General features: G+C 39.6%; 1 protein-coding gene and 1 long non-coding RNA gene across 8 annotated transcripts in view; one reads left to right on the top strand and one right to left on the bottom strand.

The window, feature by feature from the left end:
- LOC309616285 overlaps positions 1–25,109 on the bottom strand; it is a 409,627-nt gene that overhangs the window by 83,617 nt on the left and 300,901 nt on the right. The gene's annotated exons all lie outside the window — the stretch shown is intronic.
- HEATR3 (HEAT repeat containing 3) overlaps positions 1–25,109 on the top strand; it is a 35,700-nt gene that overhangs the window by 5,925 nt on the left and 4,666 nt on the right. For 4 of the 7 annotated variants that reach the window (XM_082366660.1, XM_082366657.1, XM_082366658.1 and 1 more), the window contains 9 exons: positions 941–1,050; positions 3,316–3,456; positions 4,972–5,249; positions 9,827–9,917; positions 10,024–10,181; positions 11,203–11,285; positions 12,708–12,844; positions 17,479–17,567; positions 22,173–22,316. In XM_082366660.1, the coding sequence (XP_082222786.1) occupies positions 941–1,050; positions 3,316–3,456; positions 4,972–5,249; positions 9,827–9,917; positions 10,024–10,181; positions 11,203–11,285; positions 12,708–12,844; positions 17,479–17,567; positions 22,173–22,316 (1,231 nt within the window). The remainder of the gene's footprint in view (positions 1–940; positions 1,051–3,315; positions 3,457–4,971; positions 5,250–9,826; positions 9,918–10,023; positions 10,182–11,202; positions 11,286–12,707; positions 12,845–17,478; positions 17,568–22,172; positions 22,317–25,109) is intronic. The other 3 variants (XM_082366662.1, XM_082366659.1, XM_082366661.1) reach the window with 2 other exon arrangements.

The following is a 25,109-nucleotide window of genomic DNA, read 5'->3' as shown; positions in this document are numbered from 1 at the left end:
ATCTTAACACATTTATGCTTTATTTTCCTGACTATACCTGACTTTACTATGGGCTTCTTGAGGGGAGGTTCGTAGCAGTGTTGCAGTAACTAGATGGATGGATGGATGGATGGATAGACGGATACACAAACAGAAAATAGTTTATCTTTAGACAGCAAGATTGAATTTAATCATTTAGTCAGCTCTGTTAGCTGTTAGTCTGTCATGTGTATATATGGTATGTCTGGAGGAATATTCTTCTCTGGAACCAGGGATAAAATTATTATAATTAGCTCTGTTTACCCTGTATTTAGCATATATGTTAATTAATAACATTGATAACATTAATTCTGATTCTTTTATTAAAAAGTGTAATTTCAAAAATATTTATTATAACAATTTCTCTGTTGCAGACTGCAAATTCTGTTAAAATTATAACAGTCTAGATGGAATGAATAAAATTTTAATTTTACTTTCTTTTAAATTTGTACTTTTTGTGTGATAAGTATAGAGTCCTTTTATCCTTACTTTAATTTATCATTACTGTGATATAGTGGAAAGACAAGTAAGCTGGACCCAAAGACTCACCAGTAACAAAGTGTGTGATCTTTGGACAGATCACTTCACCTCTTGGGGTCTGAGTTTCCTTATTCGCAAAATGAGGCATTGAAGTAAATGATTTCTAAGCTCTCTTCCATCTTTAACCTCCTGTAAGGAAATTGGCATGCGGGTAAAGAGATTGGCTAAAAGATCCTACTGTGATGGAAATAAAAATACAGATAGCCAGTTGTGTTCACAGTGACTATGAATGGGCATTGGTTTCTTCATCTATAAAAATGGTGGTTGGTTGACTACAGCTCTTTGGTTCTTTTACAAAGCCTAATTATTTTTTCATGAATTTCTGTGGTTGATAATGTTAAAATGTGAATAGTAAAACTTTTTTTTCCCCCCTTCAATTTAGTGAATGCAGTAGTAGAGCAGTATCTATATTCAACAAAGAAGGGTGTTTGGAGATTGTATTAAAGTATTTAAGTAGGTTCTCCACCAATGTTGACCTGGCTATTTCAGTAGGTAAGTGAAGAAAAAGTTATGTGTGGCCTTATTCAAAATTTTTTATTCAGACATAGCATGTTTATTTCTACAGGAGTGATTTTTTTTCCTCATTGTATGTAAATGCCTAGCTGAGTTCTATTCTGAATCTTTTAAAGTCTGTGATTAATGCTCTACTTATGTAGTTTTCCTGCTCTTGACTCTGAGAGGGAGGAAAGTAATTATGTGAGCATATGTGGTTTCTAGTATACTACCATTCTTAGAAGGCTTTATTAATTCTTGAAGCTTTCATCTCCCATTTACTGAGAAACAGTAACCCACAACTACCAGGCCTTTGAGCCAAAGTTAATTGGAATGTAGACTTATTTAAATGGCTTGTACCACTGTCTCATACTTCCAGAAGAATACTTTTGATAACCTGTGCTTTTTTTGAGAGAGGAAAATAAGTGATTGGAATTTCACACAGGCCTGCTTGCCTTCCAGACAGGGAAAGCAAAGTCTGGCAGCTTCAGCTGCCTTGGCTCCCTCACCTTCTGTACATGGGGTTAGAGAACCACCGGGGGCCCTTACTCAGCAGGGGGAGGAGACAGAAACCAGAGGGTGGGCGGCTCAGCAGAACTCCGGGGGCAAGTGGAGAAATAATGGGTGAAAAGCATTTTTTTCTACCCATCATAATATAGGCATCTGGCTGTTCTTTTATTTAACCGTGTATTTCTCCTGGCAAGGACAAGTTTATTCCCCTTACTGGAGTGTATTCCCCTTACCAGTGTTTCTCTTGGCTCTAGTGGAAACAGAACAGAAAAGGAAAAAATAATAGTGGAATAAATAGCACTGGGAAAAATTTTTAAATCAGTTTCTCAAAATGGAATCTTTGGCAAAGGGGAGATTTGTGAGTAAATGAGAATTTTAAAAACAGTTGAACTAGGAAATTGGTAGGTGACTTATAGTCTCAGAGGACAGTCTTTAATTATAAAAGAATTTCAGGAAAGTTCATAGCTTTTAAAAGAGAAACTTCACTTCTGTTTTGGGGCCTTAAGTTTTGTAGATTTGGTTATTTATTTAGTTTTTTTCCTAAAGAACTCTTTTAAAGAACTTGAAAAAAATGGATCAGAATAAAGTTATTTTGCATTGTATAGCAGTGTGTTCCTTGGCATTTAGCTAGGTTCATGATTTTTTAATCAAATGTCAAATTACTTTTGAAAATCAAGCACGGCTTACATATAGTAAAGTGAAATTCTGAGATTCCATACTATGTATTAATATAGCTTTCTTTGAGCTTGTGTTGTCTTAGCAATCACATCTTATCTTGTTTTTTTGCTAAAGTGAATTTAATTAGTCTCTTAATGAAAAAAATACTACATTGGGATATATGTATATGTACATATATGCATATATATGGATTTATATATAAATGTATTTTGGAAACCAAAATAGAGCACAGCAATAGCATGTATTTTGACTACTAATTTGGATGGGAACGATCTGCTTTGGAAGTTTTAGACCTGGGAAGAAATGGATTTGTATGGTCTACAGTATCTCAAACAAAACAGATTTGGGCTTGCTTCCTCATTTGTGCTTCCTTCCTCATTTGCGCTTCAGTCAGACCTTTCATGCAATCCCAACTGTTTTTATATTTTCAGTTAATTGTTTCTAATTTACAAGTTGTAATCCATTGTCTTGTTCTAATGCCAGAGAGCAGTTAAGTGCTAAATAAATCATATGTCTATTAATATTTTACCCATCTCTTAATTTGCTCATATTTTTATATAAAATACTTTTTTCCTTAAATATGTTTCACCAGAAATAACTCGTAATTTTTAAGGTCGTGCTGAATTTCAAAGAAGCCAGAATGTTCCCAAACCTAGGGCTTGTCTTTGACAGCAGAACTACCCTGAGAGTGTTGTCAGTGCACTGGTGTTTGGTCCGCAGGCTGTTTGCTACTGGTCTGTGATGAGTACAGAAATAGGGGCTAAACCTTTATAAATGTTTATAGTAATTCCACATTGTCACGGCGGTTAAGAGGCTTTTAAATTATATTTTATAAAAGTATAGTTTTATAAAGGATTAGAAATGAAGAAAAAAGGAAAAAAGGTCTTTTATACCTCTGATAGTTTGGGAAGCCTCATTTGCATGTGCCGTGTTTGAGGGAAAGTGTGTATCTCCTACAAAAGCTACCTGTGTCCAAAGAACTTGTAAAGATGCAGATGTTTTTTGATGAGTTATTTTGGTTTAAATTATCCTAGCAGAATTCATTATTTTCTAAATATTTGATGTTTGTCTTTATAGCATATTGTTTGCAGACGGTGACCGAAGATAACCCAGAGCTACTGAAATCTTTCAGTGCCCCAGCATTGCATGTGCTGGAATCAGCAATGCTTTCTCCTGTCAGTTCCATGGAATATATTCTATTAAAGACATTGGTGGCAGGTAAAGTTTAGCCATATGTGATAGTGTGCTTTTTTAGTAACTTGTAGTAGGTAGAGATGGGGGACAAAGTTATTCCCCCATTTCACCACATCGGGGCTTTCTGTGCTTAGTCTGTTCTGAAAATTTTAATATTTTAGTGGAGACCCTTAATTCAAGCAGTTCTGCATAGTTTCAAAGCCTTCTAAGATTAAATTTGTTTTTAGTTTAATAAACTACTGTTATCTGATAAAGAAATGCTGTTGTCAGGACCCCCTCTTATTTATGAACCAGTGAGTTCAGAAGTTGACTGTAGTGCAGGCATCTAAGACATGACCATTCACTTTCCTATAAGATCTTCACCCGCAATGCATCTCCCCAGAGTTGCTAAATACAGAAAGAAGAAATAATCTGATGACATGCCAAGTAGTAGGTAACTTATTATATATTTTCCTCTTGCCCTTTGGTCTTCCAGGGGTAATTTATCTTGAGAGGTGGTTTTTTTCCCCTAAACTGATAAAATACACATAACATAAAATTTAACATCTTAACCATTTTTAAATGTACAGTTAAGCAGTGTACATTTGCATTGTTGTATAACCAATCTCCAGAACACTTTTCATCTTGCAAAACGGAAACTCTGTACACATTAAACAACTCCATTTCCCTCTCCCCTCAGCCCCCAGCAACTGCTATTTTCCTTTCTGTCTCTATGGATTTGACTACTCTAGTGCCTCAAATAGGTGGAATCATACAGTATTTTTCTTTTTGTGACTGGCTTATTTCGCTTAGTGTAATGTCCTCAGGGTTCATCCATGTTATAGCATGTGTCAGAATTTCCTTCCTTTTTAAGGCTGAATAATATTCCACTGTATGTATATATGACGTTTTGTTTATCCATTCATCTGTGGATGGACACTTGGCTTGCTTCCACCTTTTTGTTATTGAATAATGCTGCTATGAATATGGTTCTACAGATGTCTGTCTGAGTCCTTGCTTTCAATTCTTTTTGAATATATATACCCAGGAATGATTTTTATTGTAACCGGCACGTTTTTTTTTTTTTTTAATTAGTCTAACTACTTAGTGGTAGCTGTTCTAGTTTCATAAGCAAAAAACCAAGAACCTGCTCTGCGGTTGTCCGTGAGACCTTCAAATTTTAGTGCATTCCATTCCACTCTTGGAATATAAGAAGCTGCTTAGGAGAGCAGCTCAGGTTAAGATGAAAGAAAGCCAGGCAACTCAGTTTGTCGTGGTAAAAGAAACTTGATCGGTGTTCTCTTGATCTGTTGCTCTCTGGTGTATCAGAGCAAGGCATTGTGTGCCAAGAAAAGGAGACGATTGTGAAGGACTGCTGTAATAAAGGGAGCTGCCTCTGTGCAAAGCTTTTTGACATTTAATAAAAACTGAGCAAAGGCAGTGGGATCGGGATTTTTTGAAATTACACCTGAGCTTAAAGAACCACTCTCATGGAAACTGTATTTAATCAAAGATTTCACAGTCAATTTCTTTGTCCTTATGCTCATTTTTTTTCCACAGGCACAATTTGGAATCTAAAGGACATTATTCCATCTAAGAGTCAGGCAGAAATCATAAATGCCATACTAAAGATCTTATCTGAAGTTCTGGAAATGGATGCTGGTGAAACGGTTATTCAAATGAAGGAGACCGAAACTCAAAGGATAAAAACTGCTGCACAGACTGAGGATACATTACAGAATGTTAATGGTGATGATTTGATTGAGGATGATGAAATGGAAGAAATTCCTCATAGAAGGAAAGTCAGAAGGAAAACTTTCATTTCAGATTTACTTCCAGTAAGTCGGATTGATGCTTTCAGACATGGATTAATACAGCTATTATCTTTCAATAGGTATCCTAAGCTTTGTAGGAAAATGTTACAGCAAAGTTAATTATAAAGTGAATTTCAGTTAAAAAAAAAAAAGTCATGTTTTCCCATTAACTCATAACTCAGAAATCTCCCAAAGGAGAAAAAAAAATGTCCTAAGACAAAACTTTTATATAGAGAAGGTTTGAAAGATGGAGTAGACCAGTACTTTTGCAGCACTTCAGAAACATGTGGTCATCTCCCACTTCAGTTACACATTCTCTCCCAGACTGTCTTCAAACTAAAGGAATTTTTACTTTGCTTGAATTGTCCCTTGCATTCTTGTCTCTTTTATTTTAGTGTTTAGCCTTACCAAAGTAGCAAGCCAAACTTTCATTTACTCCCTACTGCCGAGCAGAGGAGGTTGGGTGATTATGAAAATTAATGATGGTTTGTAGTTTTTACAGACTGGTTTATAGTTTTTGTTTGTTTGTTTGTTGTGTTTTTTTATAAATTTATTTATTTATTTATTTATTTTTGGTTGTGTTGGGTCTTCGTTGCTGCATGCAGGCTTTCTCTAGTTGCGGCGAGCAGGGGCTACTCTTTGTTGTGGTGCGCGGGCGTCTCATTGCAGTGGCTTCTCTTGTGGAGCACAAGCTCTAGGCACGTGGGCTTCAGTAGTTGTGGCATGCGGGCTCAGTAGTTGTGGCACGTGGGCTCTAGAGCACAGGCTCAGTAGATGTGGCACACAGGCTTCATTGCTCCATGGCATGTGCGATCTTCCCGGACCAGGGCTCGAACCTGTGTCCCCTGCATTGGCAGGCGGATTCTTAACCACTGTGCCACCAGGGAAGTCCCTCATTTATAGTTTTTGATTGTGGCTTATTTGTGCTAGTGGGCGTGATGTTGGGGTGAGGAGGAGCAGTCTTGGGTGCAGGGAACATTTCAACTGAGCCAGTCAGCAGTGATGGAGCCATACTTTGGGAAAACATTTTTCCCAAGGAGGAGAGCAGGTCGTCAGGAAGACAAGGAGGACGGTGAGTTGGGCTTTATTCATCTAGGTGCACATTTTCTGTGCTTACTCTGTGTGCCAGGCCCTGTGCCAGATGCTGCTGATAGAAAGATGATTAAGGCATATTTCCTGTCTTCAGGGACCTTTTCCATCTTGAGAGGATAGACATGTAAGTATAATTTATTATAATGCCTGTGCTAAGAACAGTGATAGGGCTGTGCACAGACTTCTGAGGGAGCCGTATCTATAGAGTAAGCACACCTGACTCAGCCCTGATGGAAGCAGAAAGGAAGACGCTCTCAGAAAAGGCTTTGTGGACAGAACACCTGAGCTGTCTTAAAGGATGGTGTAAGAAACAGCATGGTGAAAGCGGGTTAGTGTTGTTTGAGGGGCCTGGAGGCAGGAAGACCAGACAGGAGGCTGCTGAAGTCATTCGGAAGAAAGACAATGAAGCCTGAACTGGAAGAACCCTAGTAATGTCCTGTCACCCTTTCTACCATCTTACGCGTGGCCCGTCCTGATTCGTGTACAATGAACTGAAACTGAGAAGTATCTTAAGTCAATGTCTTAGAGTTTTGATAGATTTATTTTTAAAGAATTCTTAGTGGGCGTAAACTCATCAGTATACCACTGTCCCACGTCCTATGAAGTCTTGCAAAGCTGAATTGGTGGTGTTTCAAAGCAGTCAAATGTAGTTAAGAACTACTTTCTCACTACAAATAACTCAATTTCGTTTCTTTTTATGGCTGATTAATATTCCATTGTATATATGTGCCACAGTCCCCATGAATAGCTGTTAGGTGCAAAGCATTGTGTTAAGTGCTGGGGTGAATATGAAATGAAAAGGCCATCCTGCCCTTGAGTTGCTTGCAAATCGTAAAGCGGCTTAAAAATCATATCACCCCCTTTTGGTGCAAGAGGCGTGTATTTGAACCCCAAATTTACTCCTTGTCTCACTTGTGCATCTGAGTCAGAGTGGGTAGAATTTAAAATCAGTAAAGCAAGATAGACAAAGGCATAGCTATGAGCCTTGTCATTCCAAAGGGTGTTTCTAGAACCCCAGCAGCATCCCCTCAGGTACCACATGGAGGTGAGTTACAGATCTGGGATCCACTTGTGGAACATCAGCTCTAACAGGTCAGGGTTTGGAGGCTCTTCTGCAGGTGTTGCATCGTGCTGACCAGGTCACTTTATCCTGCCAGATGCACATATACTATGTTTCCCCACCCCGAATTCCCATCAGAGCAGAAGTGGAAATTCCAGTTGGGCTGTCAGGGGACTCTGAAAGATCGGACATCTCTGGCTGGGAGAACAGCACTCCTGCAGGGTTTCCCCATCTCCAGCCTTGCTCTCAGGGGCCCTACAGGGAATGAGTGAGTGGGGATTGAGATCCACATCCACCAAGATGAAGTGCCACTGTTTAAAAGTATCGATATTTAACTGTTATTTAGAGATTCACTTTCCCAAGTACTACTTAGAAATAGAATTTTGGTGCTTAGAAAATGCAGTGTTTTCTCCTCACAAAAGCTTGCGTTTTAAAGCCTATCACCGAAGCTGAGTAGACTGGATGATTAACATGCTGATCACGCAGGCAGTGTTTAAGTGCCAGTAGGGTGCTAAGCATCGTGCTGCCGTGTGCCAGGAATACAGATTTACAGCCAGGCAGCTCTGGTCTTCCACGCTGCCCAGTGGCTTGTGCAGGGATCCTTTAGAATCAAAACCCTTAATTGCGTCATTTAACTTAAGAAGGTATAAGCACACATCTGTAAAGAGAGAGCCGACCCAAGTTGTGGCTGTAACATGCAGAAGTAGAACACTCCCTACCCACCTTCCACAGTTAGCAATTGTCAAATCACAGTCTGTTTTCTTTCATCTATTTCCCTACCCACTCTCCCCTCTCAACTACTGAAGATTTTGAAGCAAATCTCAGCTGTCATAACATTTCCTCTAGCTTGGTTCTTTATGTCAATTGATAACAATAAGAAGCAGGGAAATGTTCTGAGCAGGAAAGTCAGGTATAGAAGTGGAACTTAGTTTCAGAGTTCTTCTAAGCCAGATCTTCGTAGGTGTTAAGTGGATGAGAGCCCAGCAGAGGCATGTCTTATGTAGCTTTGAGTCGCCTCCAAGAAATGTTTAGTTGAATATCATACACGCACGAAGTGAGTAGGAATAAATTTTAGATACATTCTTTTATTTTTAATTAATTAATTAATTTTATTTTTGGCTGCGTCGGGTCTTAGTTGTGGCACGTGGGATCTTTCATTGCGGCGCACAGGCTCCAGAGCACGTGAGCTCTGTGGTTGTGGCCCGTGGGCTCAGTAGTTGCAGCGTGCGGGCTTAGTTGCCCCACGGCATGTGGGATCTTAGTTCCCTGACCAGGGATCGAACCCGCATCCCCTGCATTGGAAGGTGGATTCTTAACCACTGGACAACCAGGGAAGTCCCTAGATACATTCTTGCCAGCAATAAAATGAATATAAACATAGGGATTCCTAAGCTACATCTATTAATTAGCTATCTGCTTTTTTTTTTTAAGAATGTGGTTCAAAATTACAGTTAAATCGTTGCACAAGAAGTTGCTGGAGTATTAAAAATGAGTACAACATTCTGGAAAAGGAGAACAGGAATATGTCACAAGATCTATAGATGTGTTTTTAACCTTTGATCCAGTAAATCTGAGGAAATAAGATAACCAAGTAATCTGAAATATTCCATGCTAGCGGAATGCTTAATAAATTATAATACATTCATTTAATGGAATATTTTACAGCCTTTGAAAAGACAATTAGAAAACTTTTGAAACTGGGAAACATTCAGGCAACAAAATATACATTACTTTTAGCTTATGCACTGTTTTGGAGTGAAGCTGTTTCACTTTTCATAGGTGACTTGAGAATTAAGGTCATATAAATTTATACAACCCATTTTGAGAATGTTAATTGATAAGTTAGGTTCATGTTATTTATTTCCAGAAGAAAAAGTCCCCCTCTTTCTTCAGTCTTTAAGAAATGTTTTATTGCAGTCTTCAAAGAAAGCCAGAAAGCAGCAAGCCTATCTGCTCCTTAGCCAAGCTCTGTTGGTCATATAAGGGCCTGTTAGTAATTCTGGTTAATGAAGTCTTTTCCAAGAAAATGTGTAAGCGTCTAAAAGCAGGTTTGTTGTGTGTAAGTGCCTGGTGTCCAAAATGAACTCTTGTTTTAATCTTAGTATGCTGAGCTACTTCTTAACACATTAGATTAAGTTTCAGGGTGAATTTAGTTCAGAATTCCTGAATAGTTTTCTGTTCTCTCCAGCTAACTAAGCAACACTTAGAAAGTAACCGTGCAGATAGATGGAAACCCGGTGAACAGTGGCACGCTGCACAGTGCCAAGAGGAATCATAATGCCTGTTTGTCCTTCCAGCACTTTATGACTTTTCTTCTATTTACCCACCCCCACCCACGTCCTCTATTCCAAGTGCAAATATCATTTAGTAGGCTTTAACTAAGGAGAGTCACATGAAAATATTTTTCCACACATTTGAGAGTTGGTCGTTTGCTTTTTTTTTTTTAAAGCCCACCGACAAGGAGCTGAGAGAGACCATAGCGTTGCTGACAGCTCAGCAGACTGCTCTGGAAATCATTGTCAACATGTGCTGCAGTGAAGGTTTGTGACCAGTTCCCATTTAGATCTCCTCCCCTGGACTGGGAGGGCAGCTTCCATGAGGATTATCTTAAATAGTCCAGTTCTGTGTGATCTGCACTCTTCCCAGATCCCACCGACGATGAATGGGAAGAGCTTTCCAGCAGTGATGAAAGCGACGCGTTTATGGAGAATTCCCTGAGTGAATGCGGTGGGCAGCTGCTGTCTCCCCTCTGCCTCTCCCATGAGGTTCATACCGCTCTCACCAACTACCTCATCCCAAAGAAGGTAATCTGTTTTCAGTCTAGGCTCATTCTAGAGCACAGGGAAGGCTTAAGAAAGCTGTTCCGGGGCTTCCCTGGTGGCGCCGCAGTTAAGAATCCGCCTGCCAATGCAGGGGACACGGGTTCTAGCCCTGGTCCGGGAAGATCCCACATGCCGCGGAGCAGCTAAGCCCGTGCGCCGCAACTACTGAGGCTGCGCTCTAGAGCCTGCGTGCCACAACTACTGAAGCCCACGCGCCACAACTACTGAAGCCCACATGCCTAGAGCCCGTGCTCTGCAACAAGAGAAGCCACCGCAGTGAGAAGCCCGCGCACCGCAATGAAGAGTAGCCCCCGCTCGCCGCAACTAGAGAAAGCCCGCGCACAGCAACAAACACCCAATACAGGTGCTTCCCTGGTGGCGCAGTGGTTGAGAAAATGCCTGCCAATGCAGGGGACACGGGTTCGAGCCCTGGTCTGGGAAGATCCCACATGCCGCGGAGCAACTGGGCCCGTGAGCCACAATTACTGAGCCTGCGCGTCTGGATCCTGTGCTCCGCAACAAGAGAGGCCGCGATAGAGGCCCACGCACCGTGATGAAGAGTGGCCGCCACTTGCTGCAATTAGAGAAAGCCCTCGCACAGAAACGAAGACCCAACACAGCCATAAATAAATAAATAAATAATAATAAAAAAAAAAAAAGACATTTACAGTAGTACTACTTAAAAAAAAAAAAAAGACCCAATACAGCCAAAAATAATAAATAAATAACTAAATTATTTTAAAAATTTTAAAAAATTTAAAAAAAAAGAAAGCTGTTCCTTCTGTGTGCAAAAGAAGTACACTAATACTGCCAGGTGTGGGTAATTGGTAAGATCTGGGAAACAAAACAATGAACAGCACTGGAGGTGGGCTGTTGAGAATTCCTGAGTACATCTTTATCAAGCCTGACCATCTCACTTAGAAGTCACATGTTGGGATTTTATAAAGGAATCGTGTAAAAACCCTACTCTTTAACCTTTGCCTTACTTCTTTTTTAAATTTAGATTTTTGAGAAAACTGCCTTTCCAAACAGCATTGCAGTTGACGTGTGTTCTAGGAACCCCAGTTGGAAACCTTTGATTAGAAAGTAAGAACTTTTCTATTTTCAAAACCATTTGTCATTATGTTATTGTATGAAATGATGGACCATTAAATGGAAGATGCCGACCCCCCCTCAAGAGCTCTCCCGCTGTGTCCTGTGTGTGTTCCCTGGAGAAGTGTGCGCATATGAGCACTAAGACAGGAGAGTGCACATAGCAATGTGGTTCACAGTTGCCCCAACTTGGAAACAACCTCAATGTCCATCAGTGGCAGAATGGATAAATAAATGCTGACATAATCATACAGTAGAATACATACAGCTGAGCTACTTCTTAACACATTAGATTAACACATACAGCAATAAAAAATCTGAACTAGAACACTGACACTAAACTGTTTCATTTAGGGATGCATACATAGGTGGTAAACCTGTAAAGAAAAGCAAGGAAATGTCTGCTATGAAAGTCTGGAGAGTGGTGACCTTTGGGGTCAAGGAGGTGGGGCGTGATAGGGAAGGGATAGGTGGGCCGTGAGGGCGCTAGCAGAGTTTCTTTTCTTTTTTTTTATTGAAGTATAGTTGATTTACAGTGTTGTGTTAGTTTCAGGTGTACAGCAAAGTGATTCAGATATATATGTATTCTTTTTCAGATTCTTTTCCCTTATAGGTTACTACCCTATAGTTCTCTGTGCTATACAGTAGGTCCTTGTTGCTTATCTATTTTATATATAGTAGTATGTGTACGTTAATCCCAAACTCCTGATTTATCCCTCCCCCCCTTTCCCCTTTGGCAACCATTAGTTTGTTTTCTATGTCTGTGGGTCGATTTCTGTTTTGTAAATAAGTTCATTTGTATCTTTTTTTTTTTTTTTTAGTTTCCACCTATAAGCGATATCATATGATATTTGTCTTTTTCTGGCTTAGTTCACTTAGTATGATAATCTCTAGGTTCATCCATGTTACTGCAAGTGGCATTATTTCATTCTTTTTTATGTCTGAGTAATATTCCATTGTATAAATATGCCACATCTTCTTTATCCATTCATCTGTCGTTGGACGTTTAGGTTGCTTCCATGTCCTGTAAATAGTGCTAGCATTGTTTATTTCCTACCTAGATGCACAGGTGTTTGCTTTGTAAACCGTTAAACTCTGTATATTCGTTGAGCGCTTTACGTATGTCGTATTTCACAATTAAAAATAATTTTAAAGATGCTGCCATGCATAGAAATTTTTCTCAAGCAGATTCCATATGACTCATAAATGAGCTGTGCCTCAGAGGCCTTGAGTGCTCAGGCAGTTTGATCTGGTAGGATTAACAGTTCACTTTAAGAATCCTTGCTCACTGCCCTAGACCTCCTTCTGCTTACAGATGGTCCCTGTCAGAATGTGACACTTAGTTTCAAAGTCAATGCTGAATTCTGCTGGGTTACTGTGAGAGGAACAGACAGCATTCTCTCTCTTCCTTTGCAGAATGAGCACTATACAATGCAGAGCCCTCGTGTGTCTCCAGAGCCTTGTCTCCCTCCTGGATGTGGACCATCTGGGAGGACCTGCAGCCCTTCAGACACTTGCACAGCATCTGTCACAACTGCTTTTTTCTCAGCCAGGTAAATATTTAGGCCTTATTGTGAAAAACGACTGGGATGGAGCAGAATTTTGAAGGGTCAGGAACTTGGAGTTTGTAATTATACACTGTCTCTCATCCAACCTGCAGAAACCTTTCCCAGACACTAGCAGTCATATATTTATATTTGCCCGTGGTATAGAGTCAAAACAAAGTATGCAAGCAGGCCTCTGGGGTATATTTTTCTTTTTCATTAAAATTGCTTGCATCCAGTTATGTCAGTACAACTAAGGCTGCATCACAAATATCATAAATATTAGGGTTCATTAAGATATTTGGGTAATTCTCTGTTCTTTAGTTTTCTTCTTAAATATAAAACCATTTGATTTACATTTGATTGGGTGCTACAGATGTGTATGACAGAGTTCACAAGGTTTGAGAGCACATAAAGTGGAAAGCCTCCCTCCTTTTTCTCACACTACCCAGTTCCTCTCCCAGAATTGGTCACTGTGACCAGTTTCTTGTGTATTCTTCCAGAGAGAGTCTCGATACAAAAGTATGTATGTGTATTTTAAGGCAAATGATAGACTACCATACACACAATTCTATACCTTGCTTTTTTTCTAACACATATCTTTCTTCAAATACCTTTGCATGGTATAAGCTGAATCTCTAAGTTACAGGTATCTGATATGGATTAATTTCATTTGTGCGCAGAAACCTAGAGAGATACTGTACATTAGTTAGTTAGGTGTTCTTTTTTTCTTTTTTTTTTTAATTTTTACTGGAGTATAGTTGATTTACAGTGTTGTGTTAGTTTCTGCTGTACAGAAAAGTGAATCAGTTATACATATATCCACTCTTTTTTAGATTGTTTTCCCATGTAGGTCATTACAGAGTATTGAGAAGAGTTCCCTGTGCTATACAGTAGGAAAGATCACAGGAAAACCATAACAAGCTGAGCCTTAGAGAAATAATGGAAAGTCTCTGAATTGTGAGAAAGTATAATTAAACACTTAGATTTTTAATAAATTCCAATTTCCTAGCTATTGTAGACATAACCTTTTTATCAGAATGAAATTTTTGATACAGGATAATTGCTTATATTTATACTATTCTAGTATAGTCTTTACAAATATTTGGGATTTATAAAATAGTGTAACCCTATGAGCTCTACATGGATAATGTGAACTGTTATTGAAGAATTTGGTGGGGAGAATGGGGCTAAATTTCTCTTTTTTGTGTTACCATGTTTGAAAGTTAAATGTATGAGGATCGTACAGCTGTATTGTATTTAACTTGTTTTAGTTTTGATGCTGAAATACAGTTCTGAATACTTATAAAATTTGTGATACATACCTACATAGATTTGTGGCTGACATCAGAGATAAAATGAGCAAGTTTTTAGTAGAATCTGGTCCTTGTGTTCAAAACACCAACATCTTTGTCTCCTTCATTTAAAATATTGATCTTCAAAACAGAAGAAATTTTTAGCAATGTATTATTTGCAGATTGGGTCAGTTTGTCATTTGTTCCATTACATGGGTTCTAAAATCATTTAGGATTCCCTTCTACCCTAGATTTTGGGAAGCAGAAAGCTCTTTTTCATTACAGTTAGAATGGTAGTAGCACCCATTCTGGGATATGTTTTTTATTCCATACCAGAACATTGACAGTCAGTCTGCAGAATTCACCTAAATATAATTTGCTGCTTGATTACTTGTGGGTTGACTGTTTACCTACATTTAGGTGTGCTACAAATTCTTAGATACTGTACAGAGTTGTTACGGGGAAAGACATTTTGAATCACCTCTTTTGTTTAACTTCTTTTGACATTTACTTAATTTCTTTTGACAATACCATGTGTCTTGACCTTTTACTGAGAATTTCTCAGAAAGGCAGAGTTGTTTGAACTTCCTTCCGTAATTTGGATAAATGACCAGAAATGTGAATTAAATAAAATCATCCAAATTTAGGGAAAATATGAATTTCACATAATGTAAAACAGTAGTGTAGTTTAGATTAGGGTTTTGAATCTAAGGTAATTGTTATTTTCCTAAGAATAGAGGATAGAAAAAAAATTGGTTCTGAGATGTGTTCTAGTTTGTATCAAGTTAGTTCTTCATAACATGGTTTAATAGTTTTATGTGCAGCTGACAGATTTCCAGGACTACACTTACAGCTTTAATCAAATAGAAGTTACTTTTCAGAGCCAGTATGGTGACTTTTGGAAGTTTAATAGTAACAATTTTATACCAATTTTTGAGGGCCTCTTAGGTACTAGGTTTTATGAGCTAGGCATTTATTACTCCACCTGCCTGATGAGGACGCTGAGATTTAGAGGTTTAGGAACTTTTTTCAGGGGGGTTCCTTCTTTTAACAACTATTTATTTATTGACTTACTTTATGCCTTGCACTGTTCTAGGTCCAAGGTATACAGGCATAAACAAGATAGGCAAGGCCGCCATGCTCATGGAGCTTGCATTTTCATATAAATAAAGGTTTAAGGTCATTTTAGCTAGGAAGGAAAAACATAAAAGCAGAATGGTATGAGGTGTCGCACTAGTTAGTATGGAAAGGCCCCTTTGAGGAGCTAACACTTGGGCTGAGACCAAAATGAGAGGTCACATAATGTCAAAGGCTGGATTCTGTCCCTGGTCTGTCTGATCCTAAAGTATCCTAGTATCTGTTCTGTGATACTTACAGGAATTCCCTACCTCTGTGCATAACATATATCTGAAAATGAGAGAGCTGAAAGATAAAACAAGCCTTGATTCCAGTCTTTGCAGAAGCTGCCTTGCTCTCATGCAGCCCAGAAAGGGGCATCAGAATCTTTATTTGGCCAAGGACACCATAGAGGAGAAAGACAAAGTGTCTACTGCTATATAACAAATCACCCCCAAACTTGGTGGCTTAAAATAGCAGTAATCATGTGCTATTTCTCATGGTTTCTATGGGTCAGGGATTTAGAAAGAAAGGGTCCAGTAGAGATGGTTTTCTCTACCCCATGATGTCCAGGCCAGTGTTTCTCAACTGGCAGCAGTTTTTGCCCCCGAGGACTTTTGTCAGTGTCTGGAGACATTTTTTGTTGTTATCATTTGGGGGTTGCTGCTGGTATCTAGAGGGTAGAGGCCAGAGATGTTGTTAAATATCCTAGTGCACAGGGGACTCCACATGCACCACAAAGAATTATCTGGTCCAAAATGTCCATAGTGCTGAAGTTGAGAAACCCTAGCCTAGGGCCTCTGCTGGAAGACCGGGAGCCAGAACCATCTGAGGCTTATTCACTCACATGTCTGGTAGTTGGTTTGGGGCTGTCAGCCAGAACACCCACCTCTGACCTCTTCGTGTGACCTGGGCTTCCATAATATGGTGGCTGGGTTCCAAGGGCGAGAGTTGAGAGAGAGGAGAGAGCAAAGGCATGTGAGTCAGGCGGAAGTCATGCCTTTTACCACTTAGCCTGTCACTTTCACATGTTGTCCTGGTTGAAGAAGCCACAGAGCCCCACCCAGGTTCAAGGGGAGGGGAAACAGACTCCACAGTCTTTATGGGAAGTGGCAAGGTTCTGCAAGATCATGCAGAACTGGAAATACTGTTGTGGCTATTTTTTTAATTTTAAATCAATTTATTGGGTTTTTTAAAAAAAAATAAATTTATTTATTTATTTGTTTTTTTATTTTTGGCTGTGTTGGGTCTTCGCTGCTGCACGCGGGCTTTCTGTAGTTGCGGCGAGTGGGGGCTACTCTTCGTTGCGGTGCGCAGGCTTCTCATTGCAGTGGCTTCTCTTGTTGCGGAGCATGGGCTCAGGGCATGCGGGCTCAGTAGTTGTGGCTCGCAGGCTCTAGAGCGCAGGCTCAGTAGTTGTGGCGCATGAGTGTAGTTGCTCCGTGGCATGTGGGATCTTCCTGGACCAGGGCTCGAACCCGTGTCCCGTGCATTGGCAGGCGGATTCTTAACTACTGCGCCACCAAGGAAGCCCTGTTGTGGCTATTTTTGGAAAATATGACCTATCACACCACATCAGTCGCTTTCCCTTCCCACCAAAGGGGTTAGGGAGCCAGCTCACCTAGGCGGTCCTCACCCTTCTACATGGCTGTGTTAGCATAATTGTTTATTGCTGCTGTTCTGTTTATCCTTTGTGGGAGGAAGGGACAATAAGAAAAGAGTAAAAATGAGCAAGAGTGGGAAGGGGAAGTTGGGTCAGTAAAAATCAGAGGAGCCACTGAAAACCAGAGGCATAGTGGCCTGGCCCTGCACAAGCAACACTTCTTGGCTGGGCAGTGGGCTTGGGTTGGCCAGGAGGCACTCTGACTTGGGAGATGACTCTACCCTATGTCTGCCCAGCACCGTGATAGCAATCTATGAAAAGCTGATTTCAGTATACAAAGGTTAGCTCAGGCTTATCATGTGCTAAAGTGTGAGTTAAATGAAAATCCAGCATCTACAAGTCAAGGACTGTCAGGACTGTCCTGATTATTTCAGTTGTGGTCATCTTTCAAACTCAAATATACAGTTCACAGGGAGCTGTGAACTGGAAGTTTGGGCTTCAATATCAAATGTTTTTATTATTGTAGCATATATTAACATTTAACATGCTTTGTTTTGTCTCTTTTTCTATAAAATAACTCTTCTTAGAGAAAGACAAAAACAAATTTATATTTCACTTTTGTGTTTTAGATTTTGCTAAGCATGTTGACTTTTTAGAAGCCATAAGTAGTGCCTTGAGGGCCCTTTTGCAAACAGTGGCCTCCAAGAACATTCCTCAGGTAAGGTTTCAAAATTTTTATGTGAAACTAGCAAAGATTCTATATTACGGAGGCAAAATTTATTGCTTAACTATTTTTAAGTGTTTATTTCTATTGAAAGAGTAATGCATGATGCTTGTAAAGTGAAAACAAAAGTACTGAAAGTATAAAAGTAAAATATTTTCCTTCTCTCCACCACCCCCATCAAAACATACATAGTTTTTTAGTTGATATAATGTGTTTGGCATTTGTGTTGTAAGTATTTTTTCTGGAAATCATTTGTCTTTTTTTAAACATTTTATTACAGAAATTTTCAAGCATGTACTCCAGATCCTCCACAGTGATCTATCTGCACCTCTGTGATAGGTGCCTTATCACTTTCATTTTTTATTTTTCATGAAGGAAATTTTCAAACATTTCTAAAAGCAGAGATAATAGTATTGTTACCTGAAAGCATTATCACCAAGTGTCAACAAATGGCCAACATCTTGTCATTCTTGTTTCTTTCACTTTCCCTACATTTTTGTTTTAGCTTCTTGGAATAGTTAAAGCAAATCATATTATTTCACCCATGAATGTTTTATTGTGTGCTTCATTATGTGTCTGTGACAGAAAATGAACTTTTAAAAAACTTAACGGCAATACCATTATCCCAAACCCCCAAATCAACAGATGTTTTAAAATTATCATTTGATACGCAGTCTGAGTTCAGTTTTCCCTGATTGCTTTTAAAATGTCTCTCTTTTTTTTCAATTGGTTTGTTCAAATCAGCATCTAAGTAGGATCCATGTATTGTTCTTAGTTGATATTTTGGTCTCTTAAATATATATTTTAACGGGTTTAGTGAGATTTAATTCACATACCATACAGTTCACCCATTTAAAGTATACAATTCAGTAGTTTTTAGTATACTGACAGATTCTTAAATCTCTGAATTTATAACATTTCCCCTGCCTGCCCCCCTTTCCCCATACTATTTACTCATTGAAGAAGCTATCGGGCTTCCCTGGTGGCGCAGTGGTTGAGAATCCGCCTGCCAATGCAGGGGACACGGGTTCGAGCCCTGGTCCAGGAAGATCCCACATGCCGCGGAGCAACTAAGCCCGCGCACCACAACTGCTGAGCCTGCACTCTAGAGCCCGCAAGCCACAACTACTGAGCCCATGAGCCACAACTACTGAGCCCGCACGCCCAGAGCCTGTGCTCTGCAACAAGAGAAGCCACCGCAATGAGAAACCCGCGCACGGCAACGAAGAGTAGCCCCTGCTCGCCGCAACCAGAGAAAAGCCCGCGCACAGCCAAAAATAAAGACCCAATGCAGCCAAAAATAAGAAATAAATAAAGTAAATAAATTTTTAAAAAAAACAGAAAACACTGAAAACGCCATAATATTAAAAAGAAGAAGAAGAAGATGCTGTCATCTGTCCTAAAGAATTTTCCCCATTCTCAGATTTGGCTGCTTAAACAATGTTATTGTTTAACAGGTCCCTCTGTCTCCCATATTTCCTATAAATTGGGAGCTAGGTCTAGAGCCTTAATTAGATTCAGGATCTGATTTTTTAGGCAAAAATAATTCATAGTGCTGTATGTATATTCTACTTTTATATCACAAATCACATATTGTTGTAAAATAATGATGTTAAGATTAATCAATGGATTCACTTGTAGCAACCAGTGATTTTTGTTGTATAGATCCACTATTCCATTAGGGTTTGCAAAATGGAGATATCCTAATTTTGTCATTCCTTTTAAAGCATTTATTAGCTGTGATTCTTCTATAAATAAAAACTTCCTATTTCATCAATTAGTTGGTAACTTTGAAATAAATTTCATACCAAAAAAGATAGGGTATGATTCTCCCTCCCCCCACCACACCCTTTTTTCTAGAATAATGAGTTGGTGTCCTAGCAGTCTCTAAAAATGACCAGTTTTTTAAACCATCATTAAAAACTCATTATTATTTACTTTACCCTACAGAATATAGTTAATAATTTCAAAATAATGGTATTATTACTAACAATAACATTACTGAATGCAGTTTAAGATTTCTTTGTGATTCTTCATGTCCTTAGGGAAAAAAATCCCTCTAGGACTCTACAAATTACTGTGTTTTAAAGTTGCTTGAAAAGTTCTCTTTGTGGCTTGTTATGAAGTTAGCTTCAGTTGTTTCAGCTTTTTTTAAAGCATTTTTTGTTTGCTTTAATTTTTATTTCTTAATTATATAAAATATTTACACAGTTTCAGAGTTAAAACTGAAACAAGATATATTCAGAGAAAAAGATGGTATATACCTACTATGGAATAGTATTCAGCTTTAAAGAGGAATGAAATTCTGATACATGCTACTGCATGAATGAACCTTGAAGGCATTATGCTAAATGAAAGACACAAAAGGACAAGTATTGTATGAATCCTCTTATGAGGGACCTAGAGTAGTTAAATTTGTGGGACAGAAAGTAGAACAGTGGTTACCAGGGGTTGAGGTAAGGGTGGGGTGTGTGGGGAGACATTGTTTAATGGGTACAGGGTTGCAGTATGGAACGATGAAGAAGTTCTGGGGATGGATGGTGGTGATGGTTGGTTGCACAACAGTGTGAATGTACTGTACTTACTGCCACTGAACTGTACTTTTAAAAATGGTTGAAATGGTAAGCTTTATGTATATTTTATCCCCAAAAAGAATATATATATGTATATATTTAGAGAGGTCTAGCTTCTATCCCTTTGCCCCTGTTCTTTCCTTTGTGCCATTGGTAATCATCCTTTTTGATTTTTTAATTTATCATTCTGTTGTTCTTTTTTGGAAAACAAGCAAAATACGTATGTATTTGTATTTCACTCCTTTTCTTAAAAGTAGTGCTTCTGTAGTTTGCTCTTCTCCCTTATTAATCATCATAGACATGTTTCTCATTTGTTTTTTACAGCTTCATATCACTCCATTGTGTACATATTCCATATTCAACATGTCTGCATCGATGGATATTTTAGTTGTTTCCAATCTTTTGCTATTACAAATAGAACTGCAATGAATAGCCTTTTTACAGAAGTTCTGTTATGTTTTTGCCATTGTGTCTTTGGGATCGATTCCTAGAATTGGGCTTGCCGGCTCAGAGAACAGATGGATTTGTAGCTTTGCTCTAGGTATTGCTGTAGTCCCCTCCTTAGAGTCTGAGTTGTTTCGAATCTCCACCAGCAACATTTGAGAGTGCCTGTTTTGCCAGAGCCTCACCAGAAGAATATGTTGTCAAAATATTGGATTTTAAGTGGTCTGATGGGTGAGAAATTATATCTCAATTTTAATTTGCATTTCTCTTACTGTGGGGAAGTTGGACATCTTTTCATGTGTTTTAAGGGCCTTTGCATTTCTTTTTCTGTAACTTTTCCCATCTTTTGCCAGCTTTGCTATCAGGTCCGTGGTCTTTTCCCTCTTTGTATATAAGGGCAAATCCTAGGGCTTTGCCCCCAGTCTACTGAAGCAGAAACTGGGCAGGGGCCCAGAGATGTCTGTGTTTTAACAAGTTCTCTAGGTGACTGTCATGCACTCTGAAGTTTGAGAACCACGGTTCTAAACCGTCCTCACTCCTTCCTTTCTAAAATCCTCCAGTTTTGAGTACCATGTCACTAGACCACACCACCCACCTCTCTTGGTTACAGTCGCCCACCATCCCCAAGGGCGCCCCTCGTTCCTTGAAGATGCCTGCTGTTGGGCTCTGTTACTTTTCACTGGTCCCGTCATGATTCTAGGTGATTTCAGAATCCACATGGATGCTCTTCCCAGGAACCTGGCTTCGCAGTTCTTGGGCCTCCTTTCCTCTGGTGACCTGTCTTCCTTCCGTCCTTAGTCATTGCATGGCCACACCTCTAGAGTAGTGCTAACCCAGACTTGGCCCTGTTCCAGAGTTTAATGGGAAGTCTCTGGTGTTTTACTGTTAAATATAGTACATGATGTTGGCCTCTAATATATACTCTTTACATTTTTTCTCTTTGTATATTTGAGAATTTTTTTCAAGAACATAACTTCTAAAAAAAAAAAAAAAAGAACATAACTTCTGACCCTCAGTTTCTATGAAAGGGAAAGTGACATTCGCACTCTCTTGTGATACCTGTGTCCACGTATGTGTTCAAATCAGCTTAAAATGAAAATTATCACTACTTGGTGGAAGCACTATATAATTTAATGGGTTTTACAATCTTTAATAATTTACCATAACACACAAATCTCAGAGTCAGTTCTTACCTTGTATCGATTTCAGCCCATTTTTATTAAAGCTGCATGATCCTATTTACGTTTTTAAAACATTTTTTATGATCAACGTTGAAAAGAAACTAGAATCTCTTTGGTCTGTGTACCTCTGAATGAAGGTCTTCAACTGAAGGTTCTTTTACGGGCTTACAGCCGTGTGATAGAGTAAGTGGTGACAGTGACATGAGCAGGCCTCGTCCAAGTTCAGAGTCACCAACGTTATTAATGAGTGGGTAGAATATGTAATCACTTCTCCACCGGGAGTTTGTGTCACTTGTAGCATCGTGCCTCTTGTAGAAGAGACTCCTGCCAATCCCATTGCACATGCTGTTGGAGTTGGCTGCGTTTAACGTGCTAAATATTCTCTCCTTCTCTTTCAACAGTGCATGACTCCCGACCAGCTGTTGGCACTCTGCAGAGCAGGCATCCATAGTAGTAATGTTGGGGTGAGGGTAAATGTGGTTAGTATTTTAGGAATCACTGGCAGCGTCCTAGCCAAAGAAGATGGCACACTTGACACCCTTAAGGTAAAGACAATATGCCTCCAACCTAAATCATTAAATCATCAGAAATGGGAGAAGAGTGGCTATTGGTGTGGGATTTTTAAAACTTCTGTGGACTTCATGAGAAGAAATCACATCAAGAAGTTGCTTACTGGGGACTTCTCTGGCGGTCCAGTGGTTAAGACTCCAAGCTTCCAGTGCAGGGGGGATGGGTTTGCTCCCTGGTCAGGGAACTAAAATCCCGCCTACCGTGCGGCACAGCCAAAAAAATAAAACTAAAAAAAAAAAAAAATATATTGCAAGAAAAAGAAAAGTTGCTTACTAAGGTATATTATTAAAATATACCCTTTGGCTTAATCTAACTCCATGAATCAGATAGGTACTTGAAGAGTTGTCTCATTTTGCCATTTAACTTTACTCCAGAGATACTTTATCAAAAATAAATTTGCCTTCAGTGGAAGGCCAAGGTTCCAAGTTGTTAGAGATGCCTCTGCCTTTGCTGTTGCATTAAATGTGTACACGTTGTATTCTCCTACTGACGAAGGAACAGTCCAGACAGTTTCCTCAGCACACCAGGCTGTAGTGCATTCTGCACAAAGCCACCCAGTTCGTCCTAAGACCTCTCATAAATTTTAAGCAGCAACTCTGGTAGTGCCAGCACACTAGGAACTCACTCAGCTTGTTTGCTTCCAGCACTTTATCTCAACAAGTTGCTTAGGAACTGCACTGCCAGAGATACAGCCTAGTAACTAAAAGAACAGTAATAGTAAAATTATCCTTTGTTGTGCTAATCATAATTGCTGAAGTGTAGATTGCTGACAATGGATTATAAACTGATTATTATAAAGTATTTCTTAACTTGCTAAGAGCTTAACAGTGTGACTGGTATTTTTTTAGAAGCTTATTTTGAAACGGTGATACATGCACATAGCAAAACATTTAGGAAAGTAGAAAAGAATCTATAGTGCAAAGACACATCTCCACTCCTAAACACCCGGTCCCCCAGTTCCACTGTAGAGAGGCAGCCGCTGTTACCCATCTCTTCTGTGTCATTCCAGGGATTTTGATATATAGACACCGAGTGAGAGAGCATGGCTGTGTGGCTCTGTACGTGTACACATGTACTGATGAGCATGTGTAGGTATAGTCACTTCCCACCCCTTCAGACCGTAAGGTCCAAGGTCCACTTTAGGGGTACAGCGAGTTTTTCTCAGGCATAACATAAAATTTCTAAATATTTTTATTTAGTCACATTTTCAAGCATGAAGAAAAGTAGAAAGTACAGTAAATTTTTGTATAGCCATCAAGCATATTTAAGAATTACTAGTTTTCTATCATATATACTTCAAGTAGGTCCTCTGCTGAGTGTGTTAAAGTAAAGATATCCTGGTATTTTACCCCTGTGGGTTCAGTACGCATGTCTTAAAAAGAGGGGCACTCTCTTATATAACCACCATTATGCTGTACACAATTAACAGTTATTTCTTTTTTTTTTTTTTTTTAATATGAGGATATATAAGACAAACCCTCTTTTTTTTTTTTTTAAAGCACTTTTCTTTTTTATAACTACTTTATTTATTTATTTTATTTTATTTTTGGCTGTGTTGGGTCTTCGGCTCATGCGAGGGCTTTCTCTAGTTGAGGCAAGTGGGGGCCACTCTTCATCGCGGTGCGGGGACCGCTCTTCATCGCGGTGCGTGGGCCTTTCACTATCGCGGCCCCTCCCGTCGCGGGGCACAGGCTCCAGACGCGCAGGCTCAGTAGTTGTGGCTCACGGGCCCAGCCGCTCCGTGGCATGTGGGATCTTCCCAGACCAGGGCTCGAACCCGTGCCCCCCGCATTAGCAGGCAGACTCTCAACCACTGCGCCACCAGGGAAGCCCCAACAGTTATTTCTTAATATGTCTAATACCTGGTCCATATTCAGAACTTTCCAGTTGTTCCAAAAATATCTCTTTGTGGATAGTTTGTTTAAACCAGGATCTAAGGTAAAGTCTACATGTTGTGCTTGTTTTGGGGTCTTCTAAGCCTCTCTTCATCTAGAGCTGTGCGCCTTCTAGCACCACGTCCCAACACCTGTTTTTCCCTCAGCTCCTGGGTTGGTTGGCTCATAATGTTCAGCCTTCTGGATTTGTCTGATTGCTTCCTTGTGGTGTTAAGTTTGTTCCTTTATCCTCTGAATCTCCTGCAAGATGGAAGTTAGGTCTGAAAGCTGGGTTAGATTCAGATTAATCTTTTCAGTAAAACTACTTCATAGGTGATGCTGTATATTTCATGTTATATGATAAGGTATTAAATGTAAATGCTATCCTAGAGGTTATCTAGACCACTTATATTCAGATGAGAAAATTGAGGCCCAGAGTGGGTAACGGACTGTCCCAGAGTCACCCCGTTATTTATGGTAGAGCTGGAGTTTGGACTCAGCATTTCTTAAACTTATTTTATTTTATTTTATTTATTTTATTTTTGGCTGCGTTGGGTCTTAGTTGCTGTGCGCGGGCTTTTCTCTGGTTGCGGTGAGCGGGGGCTACTCTTTGTTGCAGTGCGCAGGCTTCTCATTGCGGTGGCTTCTCGTTGCGGAGCACGGGGCTCTAGGCGCGCGGGCTTCAGTAGTTGTGGCTTGTGGGCTCTAGAGCGCAGGCTCAGTAGCTCAGTAGCTGTGGCGCACGGGCTTAGTTGCTCTGCGGCATGTGGGATCTTCCCGGACCAGGGCTCGAACCCGTGTCCTCTGCATTGGCAGGCAGATTCTTAACCACTGTGCCACCAGGGAACTGTTCATTAGCTAGCTAATTGTGAAAAAAATGGGTAGATGTTAAAA

The sequence above is a fragment of the Balaenoptera borealis genome, assembly GCF_965194805.1.
Source record: "Balaenoptera borealis genome assembly, chromosome: 19".
Taxonomy (NCBI): Eukaryota; Metazoa; Chordata; class Mammalia; order Artiodactyla; family Balaenopteridae; genus Balaenoptera; species Balaenoptera borealis.
The sequence above is the reverse complement of the archived record's forward strand: the minus strand, read 5'-3'. Positions and strand labels throughout refer to the sequence as shown.